Here is a 26,108-nt window from a genome sequence, read left to right on the forward strand (position 1 = left end):
TTTAGGGCTGGTCAGATTACATATAACCATCCACATTCTGTGCAGTACTGGTTCACTTCCTACATTATTAGAAAGCACCCTGAGAAAGTGCACAGTTGTATGCGAAATCAGAGCCCATACCTTGATGAATCCTGGACGTCAACACAAGTCCAAGCTAACTCCTTCAGCAAGGACCCCGTCTGGCACCTCTGCTTTGGAGTGTTCCACATTAAAGATGCTGAATTTAATGTCCCTAATTTTCCTACATCCCTAGGGCTCCTGTCGCCGAAAGTCCACGTCCCTTCTGCTATTGCCTTTCTGATTTGGGCAAATAATTAACATGGGCTCACAATGAACTGAACATAACCTGTCATTTTCAGTGCTTATTGTAGCATCTCAGGATGCTTGAGGATGAGTCGCAGGCTGGGATACAGCATTAAGGAGACCAGCTTCAACTTTGTGCTCTAGATGAGATGTTGCCGTCCAAGCAGGACAATGGCCGCCTGACTCAGAGCTTTGGTCCATCTCTTTGTGGTCTCCTGTGGTCTCCTTGTTCTACGTCCATAGTCCCACACTGCTGATGCTACCCCCATGCTCCGTATCCCATATTCCCATCATGCTTATTTCTCTGAACTTCTCCCACCTTCCTGTCAATTCTCCCACCATACTTCCCATGAAGCAGGATACAGTGAAAGGACTTTGAGACATCACCCAGAAGCAAGGCACGGCACTGGGGATAAGAGAGGCATGAAAGCCTGGCAAGTACCTGGGATACAGAATAAAGTCTGGCTTCATACAGGAGAATCAATGCTGTTTACATTTACTGGAGGTTCTCCCTCCCCCCAGCCCCTGCTGTACATTTACATGCAAGAAGTGATAGATGGGTCCACACCGCACAACATTTTAAGATGAGAAAGGATCCCAGATTTCTCCTAAAGAGTAATACCATGGCCACACTTCATTTTCATAGAATCGCCTAGGTTGGAAGGGACCTTTCAGATCATCAAGTCCAACCATCAACCTAACACTGCCAAAACCACCACTAAACCATGTCCCTCAGCACCATGTCTACCCATCTTTTAAATACCTCCAGGGATGGCGACTCCACCACTTCCCTGGGCAGCTTCTTCCAATGTTTGATAATGCTTTTGGTGAAGACATTTTTCCTAATATCCATCCTAAACCTCCCCCGGCAGAACTTGAGACCGTTTATTCTTGCTGTATCACTTGATATTTGGGAGAAGAGCCCGACCCCCCCTTGCTACTCCCTCCTTTCAGGGAGTTGTAGAGAGCGCTAAGGTCTCCCCTCAGCCCCCTTTTCTCCAGGCTGAACACCCCCAGCTCCCTCAGCCGCTCCTCACAAGACTTGTGCTCCAGACCCTTCACCAGCACTTCTCTGGACTTGCTCCAGCACCTCAATGTCTTTCTCGTCATGAGGGGCCCAAAACCGAACACGATATTTTACTGCAAGGTTGATGAAACTGATGTAACAAAGCCAAAGTATATTCAGCGTGTCCTACTCACCAATCTACCTGCAACTTCCTTTCCTAAATTCTGGTAATGCTCATGTCCATACATAAATCCATCACTGACTCATGTGATGTTCAGATTTTGTTTCACATGTTGATGGAAACAGAACGTCCACATACAACAGCAAGTGAGAGTCTAAGGAAGCGGTCTGGAAGCTATGCAGTTCATTTCCCCAACAAACTATGAAAATTATGAAGCTGAGAGGAGTAAAAGCTGTTAGTCAGCATGACAGCCTTCGAGAGCACTGCCCCTTTCAGAAATGCAGCTCCTATTTAAGAAGAAACGTCTGATAAACCGCCTGGCGCTCATCCTGCAGACACCTGTATGCACAGCTTTGTTTTATATGCAGACAGTGGACACAATAAGGGAACAGCAAAATCTTTCCTTTCCTAAATGTACTTGTTACAGCAGCCACTGTGCAAAACTCGCAAAGTTTTTCAGGTACTCCAAACCTCATAGAGTCATTTGATTCAACGTTTCCTTAAAGACCACTGTTCTCTACAGCATAAAATAAAAATTTGAAAAAAATTCTCACAAAGGGCTAAAACATAGTAAAGCCACAGAAAGCAGTATTTGCACCACCCCAAAATCAACATTTTTACATAGCAAAATGAAGCATTTTTGGTACCAACTGTTCCCACAGAAAAGGAACACTCACTCCGATTTCCCCAAACGGAAAAAAAAAGCAAGGAAAGACATTTTTAGATCATACAAAAATACAAAGAACTGATATAACCATCAAGGAAGTGTGGCTTGTGTGTAACGCTATTAATCTATCTTGACTGAACAATATATTTTTTTTTTTTTATTTCACTCTTCCGCCTCCCCTTTTTGTTTGCTGTTGAGGACAGATAAGTGCTACTGGCAGTATCTTGGCACAGGCATTTCACTAAACAGTAGGTATTGTAATTGAAAAAAAAAAAAAAAAATCTCAGTCCCTCAGATTTTGCAGAATTTTTACTTCAGGCCCATTTGACTAAAAGATCTCAGTTCCAGGTTCATGTTGCAAAGACAACTGTTTACAGAACAACAAACATTTCCTCTGTAGTGCCAAGCCAGGCAAATGAGGTATTCTAAACTTCTGATTAAATCTCGTAAGCTTCTGCCAATCACATTACTATGAAGGCAAATAATAACTGAGACAAAGAATACCGCTTCTGAAGTCACAGGGTATGTACAATCAGAAGTACAGCTGGGTAAGCGAGGCACATGAGGAGGCACAGAGACAAAAGCACCATGGTCAAGTTGAAAGACTGGTGCTGGAGACTGCTCAATGACTGGAAAGAGAAAGCAGTTTTGCTAAAAGCTAGCATTTAGGAGAAACACATTCAGCACAGAGACAGAAAAATGAACCATGATTTTGACACTGAGCAACAAAGCATTAGCAGCAAAAGTTGATTAAACTTTCTAGTCATGGAATTATTATTTGTCTTCCTTTGGTGGTGGTGTAAAAGCTACCAGAGGACACAAAAAGCTTTACTGAAAGTAAGCTGAAGGGGTTTCTGCATGGAGAGAAAAACAAGGCCTGTGACTGAAAACGCTAAGGCAAGGTTGAAGGAAAAAAAGCGCCATCTCTCTCTATCTTTACGGAAACCTAAGTGCACGAGATGCATCTTCTCATTCCTTGGCTTTGCAAGAGACAACTCAGAGCACACAGCAACCCCATCTCTTGGTGCCAAGGCAACGGTGGCAAAGATGAAGATCAGCAGAACAAGCATTGTGCTGTGGTGGCAAGACCTGTCAAGTGCCACGCTGCGCTTCCAACATTGCCAGGAGCAGGCAGAAGAGGAGGTGAAAATCTCAGACCATTTTGCAAACAGAAAGTCATGGTTGCTCAGCACTGACAGCATCAAAATAACCCTGGAAAGGAGGGTGCTTTAACAACGACAACCACCCAGCAGCAGATGACTCCCGGAAGAAAGGCAGATGTCTCAATCTTGCAGGGCTCTACTTTAGACCTGACCAGAGCAGTGCCCGAGAAAGCCAGACTGACCAGAGGAGTCCCCAGGGTAGCTTCACAAGCCTGGGAATTCTCCGTCAACTACGACACTCCATAAAGGCAAGAAGACAGCCATCCCGCTGGAGATGTTTTAGTCAGTCTTCCCCAGGGTAGGCTGCACTGGAAATCTAAGGAGGGAACGAGGACAGAAGCTGAGATTATGAAGTGGACGGGGAGTTCTTCCCTCACCAATGTGAAAAATGAAAAAGCCAAATCAGCAGCAGCTGACACGCTAGGAGTTTTCATATGTGGAAAGACAGAAGGGACTTGCTCGTTCTAGTAAATATTCAGAATCGTGGTGTGTACCTTTTCTTTCTTTAAGGGATTTTTCAAAATCAGTTCACAGCTGTGTCATCTTTTGTACCAGTTTTGTCAGGGCTACTAAATTAGCTTTTTTATTTACTCTGGAGTGTCTTTTTAGGGAAGATTTAAAACTGTGCCAAGAAATAAGGGTGCTAAATCTTCTTAGACATGAAGGTATCTTGAATAACTGTGTCACTGTGCCTTTGATCATTTAAGGGCATAAGTTTGGCAGATGCTACTGAGAGGAGTCATTCCCTCTGTAAGTTCAGCAGATAACAGCATAGAAAAACCAGACACTTTCGGACTCACTAATCTTGTCTGCCTTTATCAAGCCTGAAATAGAAGCAGTAATTGTCAAACTAATTGAGAGCAATTGCTCTGACTGTAACTTGATTATGTTAATCAAGCAACAGTTTGGGGAAAAAAGAAATAAAAGAAAAAAAAAAAAAAGATGGTGGTTGATAGTCATTATCTTTCTCTTCTGCAAGACTAATGCATGCATTGTCTTCCTCTCCGCTAACATCCTTTTACTCCACAGGCTTACGCTACCTTTCCTTTCAAATTGTTTGACTGAAATACGGCTGTGCCTCCACAGGCAGGATGTTCCACGGGAGACATTCAGGTTTGCTTTTAATTTTGCTAGTGTTCTGCCCGTAACAAACACAACCGAGTTCTTCAGGGCAGGCTGGGGATTTCAGACATACTTACCACAGCCAGAGGCGCATTAATGCTGTAAACAGCACCGAGAGCCTCACCCACATCTGAATCTGAATGGGAGGACACAGCCTCTGGACTGTAATTTAGCCACTTGTTTCCTAGGAAAAATCAACACCTTTTTTCATCCCCACCTTCAGCCAGCTTTCTTTATCCCCTTTCTGGTCGCAGTAACTCTGCAAAACTCATTTCCTTCATTTTTTTTTGGTTTTCTTAGATAAAGAGGCAATTGCATCCTTCAGTAGTCAATATGGTTGAAGAATGCAACCAAGGTAAAATCTGGTATATAATACTCTATGAAGAGTCAACAGAAATTCTGCTACCAACTTTGAGCAGGGCGAGTTGAACAAACTGTTGGATCCAGTATCCTGTTTCTTTGCTGGCGATTAATTTGTGACAGTACTATTTTAAAAGCAAATTTAGTTTTTCCTATATATTTTTCCAAGACTCTTTTACCCCTGCTTTAACATGGTTCTGAGAAGGCACACGTTACTGCATATTCATGTAAATATCCAGCATGTGCTGGTAAATCCTTCTGGGTTTTTTCACATGCTCAGATTTTCCATCAGTTTTAATAACCCGCATTTCTTCTGCTGACCGCTTCTCACTTCTTCCTTCTATTCCTGATTTCAGGGATGCCACATTTTATTTCCTCTTTTTCTTGCTGTGGAGACTTTTTTGCGTGTGTGGACAGTTCCTGAATTCTCTATTATTTTTTTAATTTACCAAAGTTCTCCCAAGATAATTACCTAAAACTAGGAATTCATAGTTACTCAGTCAGTATTGTCACCTACCAACTTTTTCTCAAGCGTTCCCTGTGAAGTTAAGGCAACTCAATTTAAAACGGAGTAAAAAAACATAAATACGTACACATACCTGAATTGCAGCTAAACACATACCAAACCTTGCAGTGCACTTTTTCAGTGAAGGGCGTGCCATTAAGTGTGAAGAAGTGATAAAAAGGCAGAGACTCAAAATACCTTCCCCACAGGAACACAAATCTGAATTCTTTATTGCAGTCCAAAATACCCTTTGTCTTTCGATTCAAAGAGCTTCAGTCAGCTTAGCCCATCAGTATCGTGGAAAGCTAGCAATAATTCATATTAAAATGCACTAATAATGTTAATGGTGCCTAGAGCTAAACATATAATATTAGAAAGCTGCAAGCAGCGATTGTAACAAAAGGTGAGGTGCCAGAAGTTTCAAGAAGAAGCTGATAAAGCCTTCAAGACCCCATTAAAATCTCCCCTGGGACTAATTTGCAATCTGCTTTACTTCAGGCAGACATTGGATTAAGTATCCGAGTGCAAAACTTAATCTAGGGTTTTATTTCACTATGGGTTGCCTTCCCTCCCCTCCCCCCATTTCAAGTCATTCAGCAGGCGCGCTTTCTCCACGCTACCAGCAGCCCCATAAGGGAGGATTTACCTGATCACAGCATCACGCAAGTTTCACGTAAGCCTGCAATCCTGTTGCTAGCATCAGTCAGCACTATGCTCTCTAAACCCAAAGTTTGGACTCTGCAGCTTTTAACAGACGGCAGGTTCTCCTATCCCACTGGTATTTGGTGCAAAAGCGAGATGACAGCCACAGGCCCCTTCTTTTTCCCCTTCTTTCCTTTCCACTCCTTTTCACAATACCACATTTACACACTTTTCTAATCCACGGTAATTTTCACTGTCCATAACGCTAGGCTATATCGCAATTTTTAGCGGTGTTGCAAAAGATTCTAACGGTATTTGCTCATGATGGCTCCAGGCATATTATAACATCTATGTTATACTGCCTTTTTCATGGATCATATCCTGTTATTACCATAACACCCTACTGGCTGCAAATCTGCATCCCTCAAATATGTTTCAATGAGTTGTTGGTTGCACTTCAGAGCAATCAAACAGTGAATTTAGGCACCTCCGAAATAACAATTTATTATTACTCATCACCTTGGGAGATTATATACTTTGGACTCATGAATGCTGATCATTGTCTTCCACTTCCCTCTTCCATAAAGCAGCTTTATGCAAAGAAGACCGAACCTGCAGACTGGTGACAGTCAAGGGGATTGCTGCAACCGAAAGGGAGAACTGTAATACCAGAGCTCAGAGAAAATACGCGCAGGAACATGCATGCTAAATCATACTGCAACTCTAGCATTTTTAAAAAAAAAAAAAAAAAAAAAAAAGGACAAAAAAGGGAGAAGCGAGTACAGGGGAGAACTTCAAAGTCAAAACTGGAACTAGAAACAAAGCGTACCGACTTTTCTGTAGCTGTCTATTGTTCTGGACTGTGACTCAGCAGAACAAAGGCTTTTGTCTTCATTTAGAAATAGAGTCCATATTGCACAGGAAGTGGCAAAAATCCGCTGTCTGGAATGTGACCGTAGTTCCATTTGTTTTCATGGGGACGTACCACAGAAAAGTCCCTAGCTTTATAGAGACAGTAAATCATGACCCTGTTCCACAGGAGCAGATGAGACCAGGATAAGACTCCAGTTTTCCTGTAAGCATGGAGAAGCAGTCAATGGAAAAATAGAAATTTGTCGGAAAAAGATGAGGGAGATGGCCATAGCTAAGAGCATTCAATTTTTTACTTGCATTTAATGAATCTGCAAAATACCTGTATTTATATATTAAAATAGAAAGAACACTCCTGAGAAGGACATGACAAAGTCTGTACTACCACTACAATCCAACACTGTGTAACAGTCACCATAAAGATATGCCAGCAGGTTTAAGACTAACATCTACATTTGAAATATTTGTACTTCCCTTTTTATATCATACCTGTCACAGACATAAATGTTACAAGAAGGCTAACAGGGGAAGATGAACATTAAACAGTTTTTAAATCATCGATTTTTTTTAAAAAAATAAATCTTGTTTTAACAGTACCAAGAGATGCTATTAATCACTTGGATGTGACCAGACCAAGAGGCTGTAGTTTATTAGCATTTAAGTTAAACATCATGTAGTAGAAAAAACAAGCAAGCAACGTGTTCATTTAAGGCCAGATTTTTCTGTTCATGCACACACCACAACATCTGTGTTTGGACTCGTTTCTGTCACTCTCCCTTCTTCTCCCAGCATTCCAACATCATCAGTGAATGATCTGATGCAAATACAGCGTTATTGTACGTCACACAATTACCTGCTATCATGCAAAGAAGCATACTTTCAGTTAAGACGTTTGTGTTTTTTCTGCTATATACAAGTTAATTTTCTTTATCTTAGTGAAGCAATATTTATTCTTAGTTTGATAAAATAAAGGTCCACTGACTTCCATGCATGGGGTTTTTTTTTTGTTTGTTTTTCTTACAAACGTGAGCACACGTATCAGAAGCTTTTGCTTGCTTGCCGAGGGAGTGAGTGGGAGTGTAGTACACAAGTGAGCTCTGTCTATGAATGTCACAGTTGTGAAACACATTATAAATAAAACCGTATGCTCGTAGAAGAAATTGTCATCTCTCCCCTTTTGCCGCACGCTGAAGGAGGTGCTGGGGTAGACCTTGGTGCAGGAGTGAGAGCCTACAAACACTTGCACGTTAAGGTTTGTAGAGAAACCAATACATAACAGATTAATTTCTTTACTTCTTCTGCTGAGTGAATGCAAAAGACACTTCATTTTAACAAGAATGATAAGATTTCATTTCCTCTGGTATTTTCTCCCTCGAAACAGTTGTGAAACGGTGTTCGCTGGTAGCTGTGACAGACGTCTGACATTTTAGCGTCCGTCTAATACTTCAATGATTTTCAGAGCACATACCTCATGATGATGGGGAGAAAAAAAAGCATCAATACACTGTTCTGGTAAAAAATAACTGAATTAATAACAGATTTAATCTAGAGTTGTTTAGAACGTTCTGTAGATTGATCCACCAGTAAAAACATTGATGGTGTACTGTGCAGTACTCCTCAGAAAAGCGAGGAAACCAAACAAGCCATTTTATTAATTCATTGTAACATTTTGTAAAATATGTCTCTCATATGCCACGGTAATAGTTTCTTTTACTGAAACCATGTTCTTCTTTTTCCTTCCGTATTTTCTTTTAAAATATGTGCTTTGTTGGATGCAGAATGTGGTGAACAAAGATAAACTACCTCATTTCTCTCTTGTGTCATGACTTCTTTTAGTGATCTAAAACATACCAAAGGGAAGTGCCATAACTGCTCTCAGTGTAACACAAAACTATTTAATTTTCAGTTCTGAGTTACGCAACGATCTCTCCAGTGAGCAGTTTTCTTTCTTTGGCTAGTATTGGGTAATGTGCAGACATACAAAGCTGACTGCGTGTCACCATCGCGGTATGTTTCTCCCACCTTTTTGTACGTCACCTGCTACTAAGGTTGCCCTCAATAAAAGGGGCAACAACTAAAGCAATGCTTTCTAAATGCTGAAGTTCTCTAACGATGGAAAAAAATATTGGGAAAGCAAATCAGCAAGCCTAAAAAGTCAGGTTATTCAAATGTGTGAGAAGGGTGGTAGAAAACACCTCAGAGTCTGACAACAGTCATAGCATTATATAGGGAAAAGTGCTTCTGTAGATTAATACAAATATATTTAGCAAACGCTGTATATTTTACTAAACATTATGCTACATCTCCGTGTTCTTTACTATCTATAACCGAGCTTGTTTGCAGAGCCAGAGAGCGGAAAAGCACCAGACACGCTTCCTTGTCTCAAAAATGGAGTCCTAATCGAACCTTCCACCCTCAGCATTTATCTGTGTGGTAAGCACTAACCTCCATTTGCACAGGTTGAGATACTGATAAAGAGAAGTTAAGCTTTCCTCAAAGCCGAAAACGGCACTGGCATAAAAACCACATTTACACTACGGAGTTCACAGGTCCCATGTTCCAACAACGTTTGTTGTTAGACGACTGTTCCATTAATAAAAGGGGTTTTTTGCTTGTTTTTTGAGCAACTTCCTTGCCTGGTATTCAGATATGCCTAAAATATACTCACTAACAGAAAACAGCATGCCTTAAAAAAAAAATAAATTAAAGCTGCGTGCATTTGTAACGCTTCACCCACAGTCGGTACGTTGTTTCATGTGGCTTCAACTGCATCACATGTTTTAGATGTCTTACCTGTTTTATTTCTTTTGTTTTATCACGCATTCTTTCATTTTGTATCCTGCCTCTCATCTCAGACTTTCCAAAGGACTTAGATACGCAACCAAGTACGCATAGCACGCGTTCTGAAAGCACAGATAAATTTAGGAAGCTGTGCCTGATTGCAAACAGCCTCTCTCTCTGTCTTAATTTATCCAACTTTCATAAATTAGAATGTGCATATCATGTACGCAATTTTAGACACACAATCAAGCATACAACTTAAGAACCTGGTTCCCCAGTCTCCATTTTTACTTGCAACAAAATAAGCCACTGCCACAAAATATTAGTGCTCAAACTGTAACACAGTGGGGAAAAAAAAAAAAAATAATTGGTTCCTTGAAAGTCATCGACAGATCAGTTGTAACCTACCAGAGGATGACAGGGGAAAAAAAAAAAAAACACCAAACCAAAACAAAAACAAAACAGATGGGGAAAGAAAAAATACTGCCATTAGTACATCATACCAAATGCTGTATTCCAAAGCCAAACTCTCCCCTCCTCCTGACACAACAAACCGTTTCTTGGAAAACTTTTTCAACAATTGATGGTGACTATTGATTCTAATAGCTAAATCTGACATAGCAAAAAAAAAAAAAAAAAAAAGGCAGAAATACTGATCTCATAAAACAATACCCACATTTATCTGCCTTGCAAATCCCATTAAAAAAGAAAATGCAGGTACTCACTGAAAATTGAACCTTAAACCCCACAAACTGTTATAATACCTAGTACCTTGACATTTGACTTTACAGCAAAATGCAAGTACTACCAGGGTGACACCAAAAAAAAAAAAAAAAAAAAGTAAGGAGACAATGTTTATGGCTAAAGGCAACATGACAGAAAAGGACAAAGGCTACTTTAAAAGAAACAAAGTAAGTATGTATCTCATTGCCTACAAACACACACATACTAGCAGCACAGTTTCACTGCTTTAAAAAAAAAAAACAACAAAAAAACGCAAAGCCAAAAGCCTTAAGACTGGTATGGATATAAACCCCAGTTCAGGCAAGCAAGCCACCCAAAAATCCTGCTTAGATTGGTTCCAAATCCCCAGGCTACCACAACGTTTTTGAGCTCCTACGAGACCTGAAAGCTAACCATTCTCCACAACGAATCCTCAACTGAAGCTGTTCACAAGGAACCATCGGAGCTCTTCCCCATGGGATTACTACAGCATTTTACCTCCTCCTAAGGGCTTAAAAAAAAAAAAAAAAAAAAAAACAAAACACCAAACAAAACCAAAACAAACACACTGAACTGATGTGTTAAACTTATTTTCCAGATATCTGATGGTGTTTACCATCTGATGGTAAACAGATCTGATGGTGAGGTGTTACTTCTTCCAAAGTATCCGAAGCGGAAAACATGGCATTGTGGCTTATCACCAGAGAGGAGAGCGCTAGAAAAACCACACATACTTCTAAAGAACGAAGTGCTAACAATACAGAGATGAAGAAACGTTAATTCTTATACCCAGGAGACAAATTCTCACTCTCTCTCAAACACGAGATAAACTTTTAAAAGTTTAAGATTCCACACTGCACCACAAAGAGATGATAAGCTCCTGTAAATGCAAAAGAATATTGACATGTGAAATATGAGATGTTACAATAGATTTGTATTTCTGAAATGTAAGCAAGGATTTACTTGGTAAATTATGCCAGCTGAAATGCAAGCATGGGAAAAGACACTGAGGCCCTAGGAATTTCAGTTCAGTCAGTATTTAATTCTTCCAATGATCCTTTGCAGATAAATTAAAAATATTCAAAACCTAAATTCAAGGCAACTTTACTTGTTTCAGTAAGAATTACACAGCATTTTCTTCAGAGTAGAAAGTTAAACTAGTACTTAGACAATTCTATCTTACAGAAATAACTAACCTTTTCAATACAGTTGGGCATAAATTCTAAAAGCAATTCAGTTATTTGAAAAAAGTGATCATTTCAAAGTTATTTTTTTTGCCCGCTTCTAAGCTGCCTTTGAGCATAATATACATTATAAAATGTGAATGTTAGTTTCAAGCTTACTTTTGCAACAAGCAAAAGTGCTTAATTCAGAATAGAGGAAAGGGGTTTTGATCAACATTCCAAAATATAGTTCCTACTGTGCCGGTGAGAAAAAGGATATGCAAACACCCAGCAAATCTATTTATTTTGTGCTTTACAAAGTCGTACATCACTTTCTTGTTCTGCAATCACTTAATAGTTTGCAAGACACTTAAATGACTTGCTGTCTGCACATAGTTCGTTTAATAAAATCTACTTTCCGAAATTTCCATAGGCAGCTACCCCTTTCTCCTTAAAGTATAAATCCAACGAGAAGGGATTAATAAATCCTTCTTTATGTACAGGTACGCACTAACACTCTCATGCCTGTCTTTACAGAGGAGCACCGATCAGCCACGTTTCCGTACAGTTGTATTGTTAAAGCATTACTTCTGGGAATAGACTCGGAGGCTACTGGTTCAACGGGACTGACTCTGGAAAGCCTTATTTGCATGTCCCTTGTTCTTTTGAATAGGTCAAGTGGAAGGATAGCTTTAATCCCTTTAAATAAGGCAATACGTTCTTTACATTTTCAGTAACTTGTAGCAACCAAGTCCATTGCTATAACATAGGGTACTTCATCAACTAAATCAATAAAGTCGACCAACCACACCTTCATTTCTCACCTAGCCTATTTCATTTCCTAAATTAAATAAGCTTTAGGAGTGTGAGGCTGCCTGCCTACCCTGTTGGCCAGCAGTGGAATAGGAAAATAACTATACATGTAGTGCTTCCTGAACCATAACCAACGTTCAGGCCCACCCTGATCACCCTAACAGCAAATCCTGATCAGCGAGATCCAAAAACTTACACCCACCTGACAACCGCTAAGAACTAGTGTTTTAAATCATCTTTCCATCAAGTTTTACTTACGTATGTGAGGGATTCTCATCCAGAGTGAGATAATTCATCATTTCAAAGATTAAAATTTCAGTACTCAGCCAATAAAATAAGGTGCAAGAGCAAAGCCCAAAACACCTCTGGGACAAAAAGGAGATCTTTGAAGTTTACTACGTCAGTCCATCTGTTACAAATGAGACAAAATTAGTAATAAAAGAATAAAAAAATAAAAAATAATTTTAAAAAAGTAACAAAGTAGTGAAGCAGTTCTTAAAGTTGTCTGCAAACCACAAGTGAAAAAGTTCTCAACCCCTCAAAACATCACTAGAAGAAGACCTGATGTTAGATATTAAAACAGCTGCTAAAGAAAGCAGAAATTCAGATGAATGAACTCAAGACCCAAAGAGCTCTGGGAAAGCCTCACATCTGAGTTTTATTACAAAGCTCAGGCAATATTTACAGTTTTCAAACAAACTATTAAGGTACACGGCAAATGCAAGACCTTACCTCCAGGCATGCTATTTGACAGAGCGAGTCTTGGCACGGAGTTAATTCTGTCAAACATACCACCAATGCCTATCAACTCTCAAAGACAACTCATGTTACGAAATACTGGAAATAACAGTAGACCTCGAGAAAGCCGTATTATCAGTAACTTCTGAAATACTGGGTTACAGAGACAGATTCTGTCTTGAAGTGAGGCGAGAACTATACTAGTCACTGAACAAAGTTCATCAGGGCTTTTTTTTTTTTAAAAAAAAAAAAAAAAAAAAAGAATAATGTCACAGGAGACCCATAGAGTGCTTTGAGTATCTCTGGGAAGGTGGATTCAGCAGCGAATTCAAATCCTAAGGAAAAGCAAGGCAGCCAACAGTAAATGCAGGCTTCTAGGGCAATGCAGGTAAATCCAATACAGCTAAAATACTAACAGGATACAATAGTACTCCGGATGGAAATTATAGAAGAAAAAGGCCACCGTTCTCAGCTTCTCTGACAATATAAGCCACTGACAGCGCCGTCTGGTCTTCCCTGCTATTCTCCCCCCCAACCTAAGTTCAGTTGGGTTGACACGGCTGCCTGCTGACCCAGGTTTTAATCTGGGAGGTTCACCTCTCTCAGGTTTGCTTAGCTCTAGAGCCCCCACAACCACAGACTCAACCAGAACAACCTGCTGACACTAACGCAAACCTTTTCGGTTGTGGGATTTTTTTCCCCTCTAGTGTTAGTTTTCAGCCACATCAGTGAGCTGACCTGACCCATCTGACACCGTTAAGGCTGACGGTGAGCACTGCAGTGCTTATACAAAATAAAAATCTCGACCATCGACATCATCTCACCTGATGGCACAGGAAAAGGAACGGAACTTAGTTTCTACAAAAAGCATCTGAGGGTAAGTTATCCCTGAGGGTTTACGTTCCAAAAATGCACGGTATGCTCCTGTATCATGATGCCAAATGTGAAAAGCTGACTGCAAGCTCCATGCAAATTTTATGTTTGACTCAATGGAGCCAAAATCTCATTAAGTTTAAAATTAGTATTAGTTTTTTCCTGCTCTAATCCAGATGTGGATTGCAAAAATAACTTAAAAGTTTGCAGACATATCCGTGGGAGGTAAAGATAATCTTTATAAAGAACAGTCTCAATTACAGTGGTCTGAGCGGCCAGCAACTATTTAAAAAAAACCCTAGAAATCCACAAAAACCCATGCAGTCTAGAGGCACTGCCTAAGCTATGAGAATATATTAAAATGCATATAGCATTTAAAAAAAAACATGTTCCAGTGAAGACTTCTGTCTGCCTATTTGATTGCAGGACTAATTAAAAAAAATAATAATATCCCAAAGCAAGCAATTAAATGTCAAGACTGCTTGCAAACCTCCACCAGACTTTTCAAAGGTTTTCAACTCTATAAAAGCAACAGTTTGAGTTGTAGGTTTCACATCAAAATGAAGGCTATAAAGTCATCAAAGTCAGCCGATGGTCACCTTCGCACATTTCTCTCCCAAGTACGCTGAGCAAGTGCAGTCACAGGAAAGGAGGGAGAGCTTTTCTAAACATGTTTCCCCCATTCCTCACCAAAATACTTCAAACAAAAAGTGACTTTACTCAAAGGGAGAGGCGAGATGTGCGTTATCACTGTTTCCCAAAATCAAACCGTTTTAGGCTCAGGATCTAAAAATGCAAGTCCGATATAAACGCCTCAACTAGACTTAGTGAAGAATAAGTTCTTAGTAGCACATCCAAGCTTCTTACAACACAGAAACCATCAGCTCATTAAACACACGTCCCACGAGACACAAATAAAGAAGTTTCAGAATTGCTCAGTTTGGTCACATTTTTTGGCAGGGATTTTTTTTTTCCTTTAGGCTTATGGCAAAGAGCAGCTTTGGAAAGATTTCTCTATCTAAACACAACCCCTGGACAGTACCAAAGACTGCCTGCTGTTGGGAAAATCTGAGAGGTATTCGTGTTTATTGTTGAGATAAACAAGTTTTAGAGCATTTATTTGTTCTGTTCCAAGTATGTCCTGTGTTCAAATACCATCACCTTTATTATTTAGAAAAAAACCTAACGTGTGCATAAGCACATTCCTGGGGTCCCATTCTCTAATTTGGGATACATTACTAGAATGACATAAAAAGGTGAAACAAGCATTAAATAAAGTTCTGCGATCAAGGCCCTGGTATTGAAGCACTCTGCCAACCAGTGCAGGCAGTAGGGACAGGAAGAGAAGCACGTCCAGGTTACAGTAGTTACAGATAGCCAGATCAGGGTGAATTAAATGCGTCAACATACAAAAGCAGCAGTGCCTTCTATGTCAGAAGTAATGTTTTTCTAAAAACAGTCGAGCCAAATCAGCACAATCTGTTGCCAGTTCAATCTGCAGGTGCTCTGAATCTCTCCTGGGACTACAGAGGAAACCTAAGCTTAGAATTCAAACCACAGATTCATGAGCATTTCTTTGCTCGTACCACTCAATCACTTGCACAGCCCCTGTGCTGCTCTCCTACCCTTGCTGAAAGCACAGAATGTGCCAGTAAGTCTGTGGGCCACATGGTACACCAAAGATCACACCACTGATCCTGCTAAAAATAACTCCCCCGCCTTTTGGGGATGGGGAGGAGACAGCCGGGGGGGGGGACGGGACTGCATTATTGTGGTCCCACAGACAGTTGAGCTGATACAGCTGACTTGCTGGAGGTAGGGTAGAACAAGTAATAGGGACTGATGGAAGAAATGTGCAATGTTACCAGGCACTGAAAAGAGACGCTGTGACGGAGCGGGATCCTCCCTCTGCAGGGTTTCTGTTTAAGAGCTGTCATACTGGTCTGGCCAAAGCATCTAATACTGGTTCCCCTGGAGTGGGAAGCAGCTGCCCCCCTACCTCCAAGTCTGAGGACAACAGGCAGCATACTTTCCTCTTCCAGCATTGTATCTTGCTTTTTTCCCTTCATTTTATTCTGAAATCTGTTAAATCAGAGTTTCAGCTTTCTAACAAAGGCAGGCAGTGCTGACTGACAGCAATAAAATGCAAAGTAACCCTTTATCTAATATATTTTCTATTTCATTTTCCTTTTCGAACCTCTCATGCTCACAACACGTAGGGTTTAATCCTCACACTTCTCAGACAAAGAGGGTCACTGCAACCAGTGTCCCAGCGTATTTGACTTTCGATAGGCTTTCAAGGTGTTCAACTAGTAACTGCAGAACAAGTCCATTATAAGCACTCTAGATTCAAAGAAACACCTATAAACAGGCTAAGTCAAACACACACTTAAGAACACACATGGCCTACTTCAATTTTTTTTACTCCCCTGATGCGCAATTCCAGCTGCAGTAGCCTTTTTAAAAAGTACTCTGTGAGAAGGGAGGCTATACCTGAGCTGCAGAAGGCAGAGAACACCTAACAGCTTTGCTCGCTTTAAAGGCTGACGTCGTGGTTTCGGTGGCGGCTGAACTGAGAAGTGTGTGCCGCTCCTCCTTAGACCCTTCCCTGCTCCCAGATGTGTAGTCCCACCCTTTCCTTTCTGCCTGCTTTCTCATGCTCGTCAGGCCATTCCACCATTCCAACTCCTTGACCAAGCAAAGACAACCCCATGCTTACGTATCTCTCTCCTCACTGGACCGGGGAGTCAGATCAACTCACAGGAGGGTACAAAATGCTGCAGTGGAAGGCAAGAGGTGGAGCTGGCACCAGCAGTGGGAGGTAGGGACGGGATGCCGTACACTGAATCACAGGTGAGATTCACAGCCAGAAGCGAAACAGAGAACAGCTCATCGTAACGGTTAGGTTACAGCTACGAAGAGCTGTATTCTGTCCAGCTGCATCATGCAAACAGATCTCCCACGGGCAAGGACAGAGGGTTCCACTACAGAGTAGGATACCCTGTGTTTCTGCTGCAGCACCGATAACCCAGACAGCAGCCTCTCGCACTTCTATCAGAGTGTCTTGCCTAATTTTACTAACACGGATCCCCCCACTATCAGAACCTCTGTCAGTACCGGGATGCTTCCATGTCAAACGAGCGACAGGTTTTTAAAGGACCACATCAGTATCAACAGCTAGTCTCATGCTACTTGTATTTCCAGAAAGCACAAATATTTGCACGGTGTGACCTCAGCTCCTAAGGTCTGATAAGTAACTAACAAATCAGCATACATGTTTACACTAGACATTTTAGATACGTTAGGTAATGAGAGCAAACTCAAAGCCTGGATAAGCCCTGCTAAGATTGCTTGGAACTGGAATTACAAAATTCAGAATTTATCATTGTGCTATCCAAAAATAAACACGTTCACTCAGTAAGAACTTGGGAGTCATGAAAAATTTTCAGAGTTGTGCTTTCCTAGTTCACATTATAAAGCCTCCCTGCGTAAATACAGTCCTATTTTACTTCCATCTTCGCATCAGCTTGTATTATTTAAAACATGTGGGACATTCACACAGATGCAAAAAAAATAGGTCAGGCTTGAAACAAAAGCCAAGCCATTCCATTTTATTAGCAGATTAAACAGGCGGAACCATGATTTTAAATTCCAAGTAAAGCAACTTAATGAAAACATTCTGAACACACAAATAAAAACTACTGCAAATTGTTGCAATCTTTAATGGCCATGGTGCCAAATGTCTTACTAAAAACAGAACTGATGAAAAAGTCTGTCAATCTGATTTGAAAACGCACAGAAAAGGACTATATTGTTTGGTGATCGTATCAAATCTAGTATATAAATCCAGGATTTTTCTAACATCAGCAGCCAATATAACAGTTCAGCATTTCTGAAATACTATTAGATGATGGACATTTGCAAAAATCTATCCCTGTCATTTGCAAAGATCCTGCTTTTAAGCAAATTTATTCCTTTTCTGAAACTGAATTTACAGTACAAAACTCAGAAACATTTATTCATTTTCCTTTTACCTTCTGCATAACCACAGTATTTACTACCAAAATATGTAAAGCCCAAACACAAGTAAGCGCACTAAATTTAGTTATTCAAGCTGAATGTCCTAAACACCATTTGGTTGCTGCCACCTATTGTTGTTCCAAACATGTTGCAAGGAGCTATAACCCTTTTCCCCTTCTGCCCCAACCCCATACTAGTACTCAGCTATTTTAAAAGCTTAGAAAGTTACCAACTCTTCACGTGCCGCATGCTATGTAAAGAAAGGAAAGCAAGGGAAAAGTGAAGACATTTCAAAAAGATATTTTTTTTTCCCCCCTTTTGATTAATTTTGTTTGGTAATTCTACTGTAACCTCAAGTAAACACAGGACACAGAATTTCTGAAACCAACCAAATCACGTCAGAGTAATTTCATCAGACACCAGTATCAAAGAGCCTTAAGAATGCCTGTTTCACAGGCTACCGATTCAACAACTTCGCTAGTTTAAGAGATTTCACAACTTATGACTTCCAGCAGCATTATTACTGCTTCTGTCTCTGCTAACGGCTAAATGTTAAAATGATAAATCTATTTGAGCATGATAGCTGTAGAAGGACTGAATAAAGGTTGAAAATAAAGATGAATAAATCTAGGCAAGTCACTTCCTCTCCTGCCCCCTTTCAGTTAAGGGCTGGTTAAAAAAAAAAAAAAAAAAAAAAAAAAAAAAGAAAAGGCTGGTAATACAAACAAACCGAACAAAAGATTCACTTTATATATATATAAAAATAATATTATATTAATATAACAATATAATAATAAATAAAAATGTATAAATAAAAAAAATAAAAATATATAAATAAATAAATTAGTATACACACTAAATTCTCCATTAATCTAAGTTTTGGCTTTACACTCAGAAGAGAAGTAATTCTGGAACAGCGATTTCTCACACAGCCCATTTAAAATGATAATTCTAGGTTGCCAGAGGCCACTTAATTCTGTGCCCTCCTAGATGTATACACCTTCACCATGACATCATGTTCAGGCTCATCTAAAAGGTTAAAGAACAGGAAAAAGACACAAACTCATAACAGAGCCTAACAGAAACTTTAGTCTGCAGAGCTTTGAGTATTAAATGGAAACTTTGCCATGGAACATAAAGTTTGGGAGGGTCATTATTTCAAAAATCTTAATTCTCTGAATGCCCTGTAAATAAATTAAAATGATTTTCAGAAAACCTGTGAGGCGAAAGACGACCTCCCTCGAGTAGGTTGTGATTTCCCCTGTCAGTAGTCTTCATTCTCAAACAAAGCCAAGAACTAGCAAGTCATCTCACTGAAGGTAAAATTTTGGTCTGCTTCAAATCGATAAGCTTCATCTCATTTGCTTTCTGCAACAGGATATTAAAGGTGTCTAAATAAAGATGTCCTGATAAGGTAATGCGATTGCCAGGTACTGGCCATTCGTGTAGTCAGTCCAGTGTAGGCTACACACACCAGCTCTGCAATGAAGAGGAACTCACAACACACCCCCGTGTGGGATGCTTTTGTTGCAGCACATAACTACAAATGCAGGAGCCTAATTTCAGGACGCGTCTCTGAAAACGCAGGCATAGGTGTCAAAACTGTTTTGTTATTAAAGAAACATACTGCATGTTTATGGCAATCATCTATGGGACCACTGCTTAAAAATACGATATTCAGACAGTTAAATATTCTCAAGCAAGGGGAAAATACTGATGTGACAGAGTCAGTCTCAAGGCTCAAACAGGAAAACGGTGAATTCCTGCAAGGGGTGAATTACCAGTTCTGGCTAGTCATTTGAACTCTCCAACTCACATTCTTCTAAGCACAAATATCAAAGGCTAATTCCAATGTTTACTAATGGATCAAAGTGTCACCTACTCCACGCAGTTGTTCTTTGCATTTCACTTATTTTACAGCCTTTATCTATACATGAATGTTAACAATCCCTCATCAAGTTCCAATTAAAACTTCATTTAGCTTTGAACTGATAGATCCACTTATACCTAAAAGGCTAAAATGGAACATGGCACAGTTCCACAGTTAGCAGTTCAATCTCCAGCGTGCAGTAAAACTGACATGAAAAGGCATGTCAGAGAGCAACCCCAGACAGGAAAAACAGAGGAAAATTATGAAGGATACCGAAGATCTTTAAACTAGCTGCCTCTAATTAAGAGGGATGATACACTGAAGGAAAGGAGGGTGTGCAGTAAAGACTAGTTACAATCAAAAACAGGGCTGTTGGGGAAATGGCCAAATCTCACTCCCTTGACGCTGCTCACCACAAATGACAACAGTGACCGAGATTAATATTACCACAAGGCCTCAAGCCACATCTTTCGTTTAGCTTCAGTGTTTGTCTTCTATACAATAAAGGCCTTCAAGACCAGCAATTAAGGTAGCCGTACTCCTAAATTCTGCCCCGCTTTGCTTTAAGCCCCTTGCCTGCAGTCTCAGAGTAGTCACACGTGAGCTTTGAGCTGGCTGCACAGGCTGCTGCTGCTGGAAGTAGAAAGCCCTCCCCTTCCTCCATCTCTGCACATCCCTCATTTTGGCTGCAGCGTGAGCATGGCCGCAAAATGATTCCTCCCACCCTAAGTGACAGCAAGGTGGAAGTGTGCAACAAGGAGCAGGAAATTCCCCTCCCAGGAGCAGCTAGAACCGCTAGTTTGTATACTGGGAATGCACAAATATGTTTTCCATTAGAATGACCAAATTTTGTCTCTGGATTTGGAAGACCAGAACATACAGATGACTAAACTGCTTTACGGGTAAGGAAGCAGCCTTGGTATATGTGCAAGCTAACGCCAGTGACCAGGCAGTTGCTCAACAAGTCAGATCAGCCTGCACAGACAAGTGAAAACTCATGTATTCATTTGCACCATCAGAGTCTGTTTTGGGTCAAAACAGGGAGCGGATCCAACTTGCCGTGTGGTACCTGCTCGCTAGTGCTGACAGAGGAGGGAAAAGTGGGACAGTGTCGGCGTGGAGGGGAGAGGACAACTATTCTTTTCAGCAGCTGTCCACAGTTAAGCTTAACACGAAATTGCACCTTAAAATCCCAAGAGAGGTGGATCCAGGAAACACCCCTTCTCTGTCCAGCAAAACTCAGTTCTTTTACATGCAATCAATGAGACTGAGATTTAGAGATACAGTAATGTGCCCTGACCCTCCGTAAGTCAAAAAGGATCCGAAATCTACAGCTGTTCAGGCTCTGAAACACCTTTCTTATATTCCCCTCACCTATATTCTTCTCACCTCTTAGCCCCAAGAAACAGTAGTAAAGATGACAGTAGCTCCGATGCTAAGGAACTCCAGGATATGGTGAGTCAGTCCTGCTGCTGAAGATGAAGAATTAATAATTGGTTGGAAACCTGAAAGCCAGTCTCACACAGGGCACAGGCAGAGAGAGGAAGAGAAATGTGGGTAAAGGGAGGAGAAGACAAAACTTGCTGGGTTCCCTCAGATAAAAGTTGGTCCTACAGTTATACAGAAGTTATACAGAAGATTAAGTAAAGAATGTTGCGGAAAGCATCTGACAGTTCCCTCACTCTAAAAGCAGGTGAAGCGATCTGTTGGCCTTAACTACATCTTCTGAAGGGGACCTGCTCACTTTTTGGACATGAAAGGATTTAATTACCCCAAGAAAAACAATTTGCAAAGACATCAACTCAGACTGAGGAAGGCCTTGAGATGCAGACTAGAGGAACCTCAAGAAGACTCTGAGAACACAGTACTACACACTACCTCTACTTTTCTTCTGTTCCCAGGATACTCACTATCGATGACTGCTAGAAAGGACAAGATGGGCCAGACCTCACCCCCAGTCATTTACCCCAGTAATGACACCATTGAGCAATCAAAAAGCCACCTCGCTATGCCTGTCCCCACATGCTTGTACAGCTCGGGCTGTTGAGGTTTCCCATCTGCTGTGAGCTAAGCTAAGGAAACTGAAGTAGCTTGAGAGTCAGCCACAGCTACAAACATCTCCGAGCAATATTCCATATTACATTGTCATAATAAGCCTAACAAAAAAACCCCAAACCAAAACAAAACAAAAAATAAACAAGATGATGTTTCTCCTTGCAGGGGAACGTCCCAATCCACTGTAGTTGTTATACATTGCTCTCCCCTTACTTTCTAATGCTTGCGGCGTCATGCTTCAGTTAGTGACCAGTCAATGTTTTTAACAGTTTATTGTATCTTTATATAGCAGAACAGTACACATGTGGCTATTAAAAGGAAAATATATAATCATCAAAAGACTGTCTATACATTTACCCTGCTCATATGATTCACAGTATGAAGTGAAAAAGCACACTCAGTGACCAAGAAAATTTAGTGGGGATACCATTACTTTGCATGGTAAAGGGACGGGGAAACGTGAGTGCTCATAAAACAACGAATAGCAGAGAAGTCCTGTTCTCACAGAATATTTATCTCTGTAGGCACGAAGCTTAAAATAAGAAGTTGTAATGAAAATACTTCTCTTCTTTACCGTGATCAGACATTAATTTTCCTTTTGCTACCGTAAGACACTAAGCTGCAGTTCAACATCCTGCTGCCATCTATCCTTCTCTCCCCCCCCCCACCATCCTCTTCTTTTTCCTCCTACACATCCTGGTTACTGTGAAGCAACTTCAGTTAGACCCTGGCAGCTCCAACCACCTCCATCTATTGCTCCAGTATCTTTTAACAGCTTCCAAATCACACTCACGTATTTAAGCACGTTGAAATCCAAGATACAGCAGAGCACAAGGAGCCAAGCATTGAAGTCAGCTCTTCATCTTTCAAGCACTGGTGGTTTTTCTACAAACCAGCAAGCAGAAACCCCACAAATTCTAAAGGGCCTACTTCAGGAGCTGGCAGCAGAGAGGCAACAAGCCCTGTCTGACCAGACCCGACTTGAGCCACATGGATGCCCCTGCACTGCTGCCAGCATGCTAGGTTCAAAGAGAGGTTGTCAGCCAGACGTGGCATGTCTTTGGTACAACACTGCAGCTGGGGTGATAAATCCACAGCCCAGTGCACTTCGAAATGGCTCTGCCAGGGTCAGCACAGGCCTGCCCAGGCTTCCTGGCTTCTGCTCAGCATCAGCCCTCAGAGCCATCTCCCATAGAGCTGCATCAAGATCTCTGCCCTGTAAATCCTCACGGTGGCTGTTCCGCAAGGATCAAGGCTCCCGGCAAATACATCAAGTCTGCTCAAAGGCTCAGCAGCACCTCAGCTAACAAGATCCCCCAGAAACCATGCTGCCAGGAGCCCACTGTAGACAGACGCTGACTGCGTGCAGAGCTAGCATGGGTGAGCAGGATTCACCAGCCTGACTTCAGAGAAAAGCTGGCCCTGGAAGCCTCACACCTGAGACAAATTACCTAAATGAGTAAACTTGCCCAAACCTGGACTTGCACTTCTTTCTTAGAATCATAGAATTGCTGAGGTTAGAAGGGACCTTTAAGATCATCAAGTCCAACCTTTAACCTACCCTGACAAAAGCCACTTCTAAACCATGTCCCTAAGTGCCCCATCTACCCTTTTTTAAACACCTCCAGGGATGGTGAATTCACCACCTCCCTGGGCAGCCTATTCCAAAGTTTAATAACCCTTTCAGTGAAAAAAATGTTTCCTAATATCCAATCTAAACCTCCCCTGACGTAACTTGAACCCGTTTCCCCTCGTCCTATCACTTGTCACCAGGGAGAAGAGGTCAGCCCCCATCTCTCTACAACCTCCTTTCAGGTAGTTGTAGAGGGTGATGAGGTCTCCCCTCAGCCTCCTCTTCTCCAGGCTAAACAACCCCAGCTCCCTCAGTCGTTCTTCATAAGGTTTGTCCTCCAGGCCCCTCACCAGCTTTGTAGCCCTTCTCTGGACACGCTCCAACACCTCAATGTCCCTCTTGTAGCGAGGGGCCCAAAACTGAACGCAGTACTCGAGGTGGGGCACTCTTAGCACTGAGCTGCTCTTTCTAAGCCTCCACGGCACTGTTAACACACTCACCCCAACAACTCACCAAAGCATAAATGAGATTTACTCATGTTTGGGGAATACAACCCCCAGGGGGCAGCCAGAAACAGCAAACAAGCTGGAGGGTCTGAGAGGCCTTCATCTAGTTTATAAACTAGAGACCAAAGAGTTCTGATCTGGACTTTCTCCTCCCTGCATTTCATCTGATTTTAGGCTCACTGAAATGCCTGAGGGATTTTCCCCGTAGCACAGCTGCTATCCAAGTCTTAATCTCTGGGTCATCCCTGCTGCAGACATACCAAGGGCATCACTGAAAAATCAGCACGACACGTCGACAAAGAGATAGCAACGAGGAAACCACCACGTGGGGACCAGCTGAGGCTTTTTTTCCGATACAATAACTATTTTCAAGTTACGGAAAGACAAATCCTGGTTTAGAAGTTGGGAAAAAAATTAAAGATCAGATTCAAAATTGACTCATCTATTTAGATATTTTTGCTATCAAGGTATTACCGCTCATGCGCCACACATACGGCCTTGAAATTACCCACCTCATATCATTTTCAGATTCACCGTATTCTGGCGGAAATTAACAGACAGCTCAGACTGTCGAGTGGTTCTTTTGCTATAGAAGATGCTCAATTGCCATTTTAGGCTAGATACCTGAGACTTCAAGGTATGAACTTACTGTTTACAATGTCACCTTGCAGCTGAAGAATTTGTGGAACAGGCATTGTGAGAATAACTATATCAAACTGTTCTGGCGGTCCCGTTTTTCTAGAGACTTCCCATTTCCCATCTCGGAGAGAGATGCAAGTCACATGCTGCTCATAGAAGACATCTGCACCTGCTTGGAAAAAGAAGTTAAATACATGTAACAGAGAATTCCACAGAGAAAATGCAGAGTAGCTTCCCTTAGTAACTGGATGACTTGCAAACAGTGAAGCACACAGACAGTCTCAGGGAAAAGTTTCACAAATTAATTTAACAGCCAGCATATGACATGAAAAGAGTGGATCCTCATCAGCTGAAAAGATCCCATCACTCCCCTGTGCTAGGGCTGGTACACATCTGATTCCTCTCTGACATGATTCAACTCAGTGAACAGATGTAAAACTACCAGCTGCTCTCTTTGTCAGGTTAGTTTACTGTGGCTTTAGTGAGTTGAACCAATTCAGACTGAAATCTGATGAGTGCAGGAGGTAGCACAGGGTAAGCAATCAAAGCACACCCCCAGGAGCTGAAAAAGAGAGCGTTGCTCCTGCTCTCATAGATCACAAGACAGGAAGGTAGTTAATTATTTGCAAGATTAGAGTCTAAAAACCAGCTAATTAAAAAAAAAAAAAGACAAAAACAATCACATGAAAGGAGCAAAGCTTGACTGCTCATAAAGCTAACATTTTTCAAACCCGAGTTAAATTAGCCACCAAACTGTACAAGTGGTTCTGCCACATTACACCTAATGCAAGTTACACAGTTTAAACTAGCAAATGATGTTCTCTTTCAGCCTTTTCTAAAGGACTTTCAACATGGTAGGCTCACATACCGCATAAGCACTCCTTTCTACAAAATACAGGATATAGCTCACCACTACGTTCCCAGTTGCTCAGTTAAACAGCACTGTTAAGTACGCATGCATGAAAAAACACCTGAACACTCACTTCATTCAAGCTGCAGCTCAAGTCTCTTCTCAACCGTGATCCCACTCCCACCAAGTTATTTTTGTCCTAATTGTGTTATGTCTCACTTCCATATGCTAAAGCCAACGGTGTAAATACAAGCTTAGCCCCTGATCCTACAGACATTATATTTGTATAGAGATTTTCATATGCCAGCAGTGCAGATAAAGTCAGTGAAGCGCTTGCAGGACTTGGAAATTTATAGAGCTCCTGGACATGTTTATCCACCTAAGCAACTTCAAGACATACATAAACAAACAAGGAACTTGAACATTCTCACTGGAGATTTAAAGTTGAAAGACACTTCAAGAACACGATCAAAAACACAATCATTAAAACCTTTCATTTCATACAAAGGCATCTAAAAAATTACCTGACTGGTTTAAATAATACTTGACAACGGAGGAGATGCCCTGGGGTGCCATGTAATTGCACGAGCCTTCTTTCGCTACCATTCCTTCAACAGGTGCCATCAGCGGTTTCAAGATGCCATGACACAAGAGCTCCTCATAGAAGCTTAAAGGCAGCAAGAAA

General features: G+C 41.2%; 1 protein-coding gene across 12 annotated transcripts in view; it reads right to left on the minus strand.

Moving 5' to 3' along the window:
* The window catches only part of RNLS (renalase, FAD dependent amine oxidase), a 76,609-nt gene that overhangs the window by 49,180 nt on the left and 1,321 nt on the right, over positions 1 to 26,108 (minus strand). For 10 of the 12 annotated variants that reach the window (XR_010071505.1, XM_063337825.1, XM_063337822.1 and 7 more), the window contains 2 exons: positions 25,948 to 26,090; positions 24,584 to 24,745 (listed from right to left, as the gene is read on the minus strand). Coding sequence is in view for 11 of the 12 variants with exons in the window: in XM_063337825.1 (XP_063193895.1) it covers positions 24,584 to 24,745; positions 25,948 to 26,090 (305 nt within the window). In the remaining variant the exon portion in view is untranslated. The remainder of the gene's footprint in view (positions 1 to 24,583; positions 24,746 to 25,947; positions 26,091 to 26,108) is intronic. The other 2 variants (XM_063337823.1, XM_063337831.1) reach the window with 1 other exon arrangement.

This window comes from Chroicocephalus ridibundus, chromosome 6 (genome assembly GCF_963924245.1).
Source record: "Chroicocephalus ridibundus chromosome 6, bChrRid1.1, whole genome shotgun sequence".
In the NCBI taxonomy this organism is placed as follows: domain Eukaryota; kingdom Metazoa; phylum Chordata; class Aves; order Charadriiformes; family Laridae; genus Chroicocephalus; species Chroicocephalus ridibundus.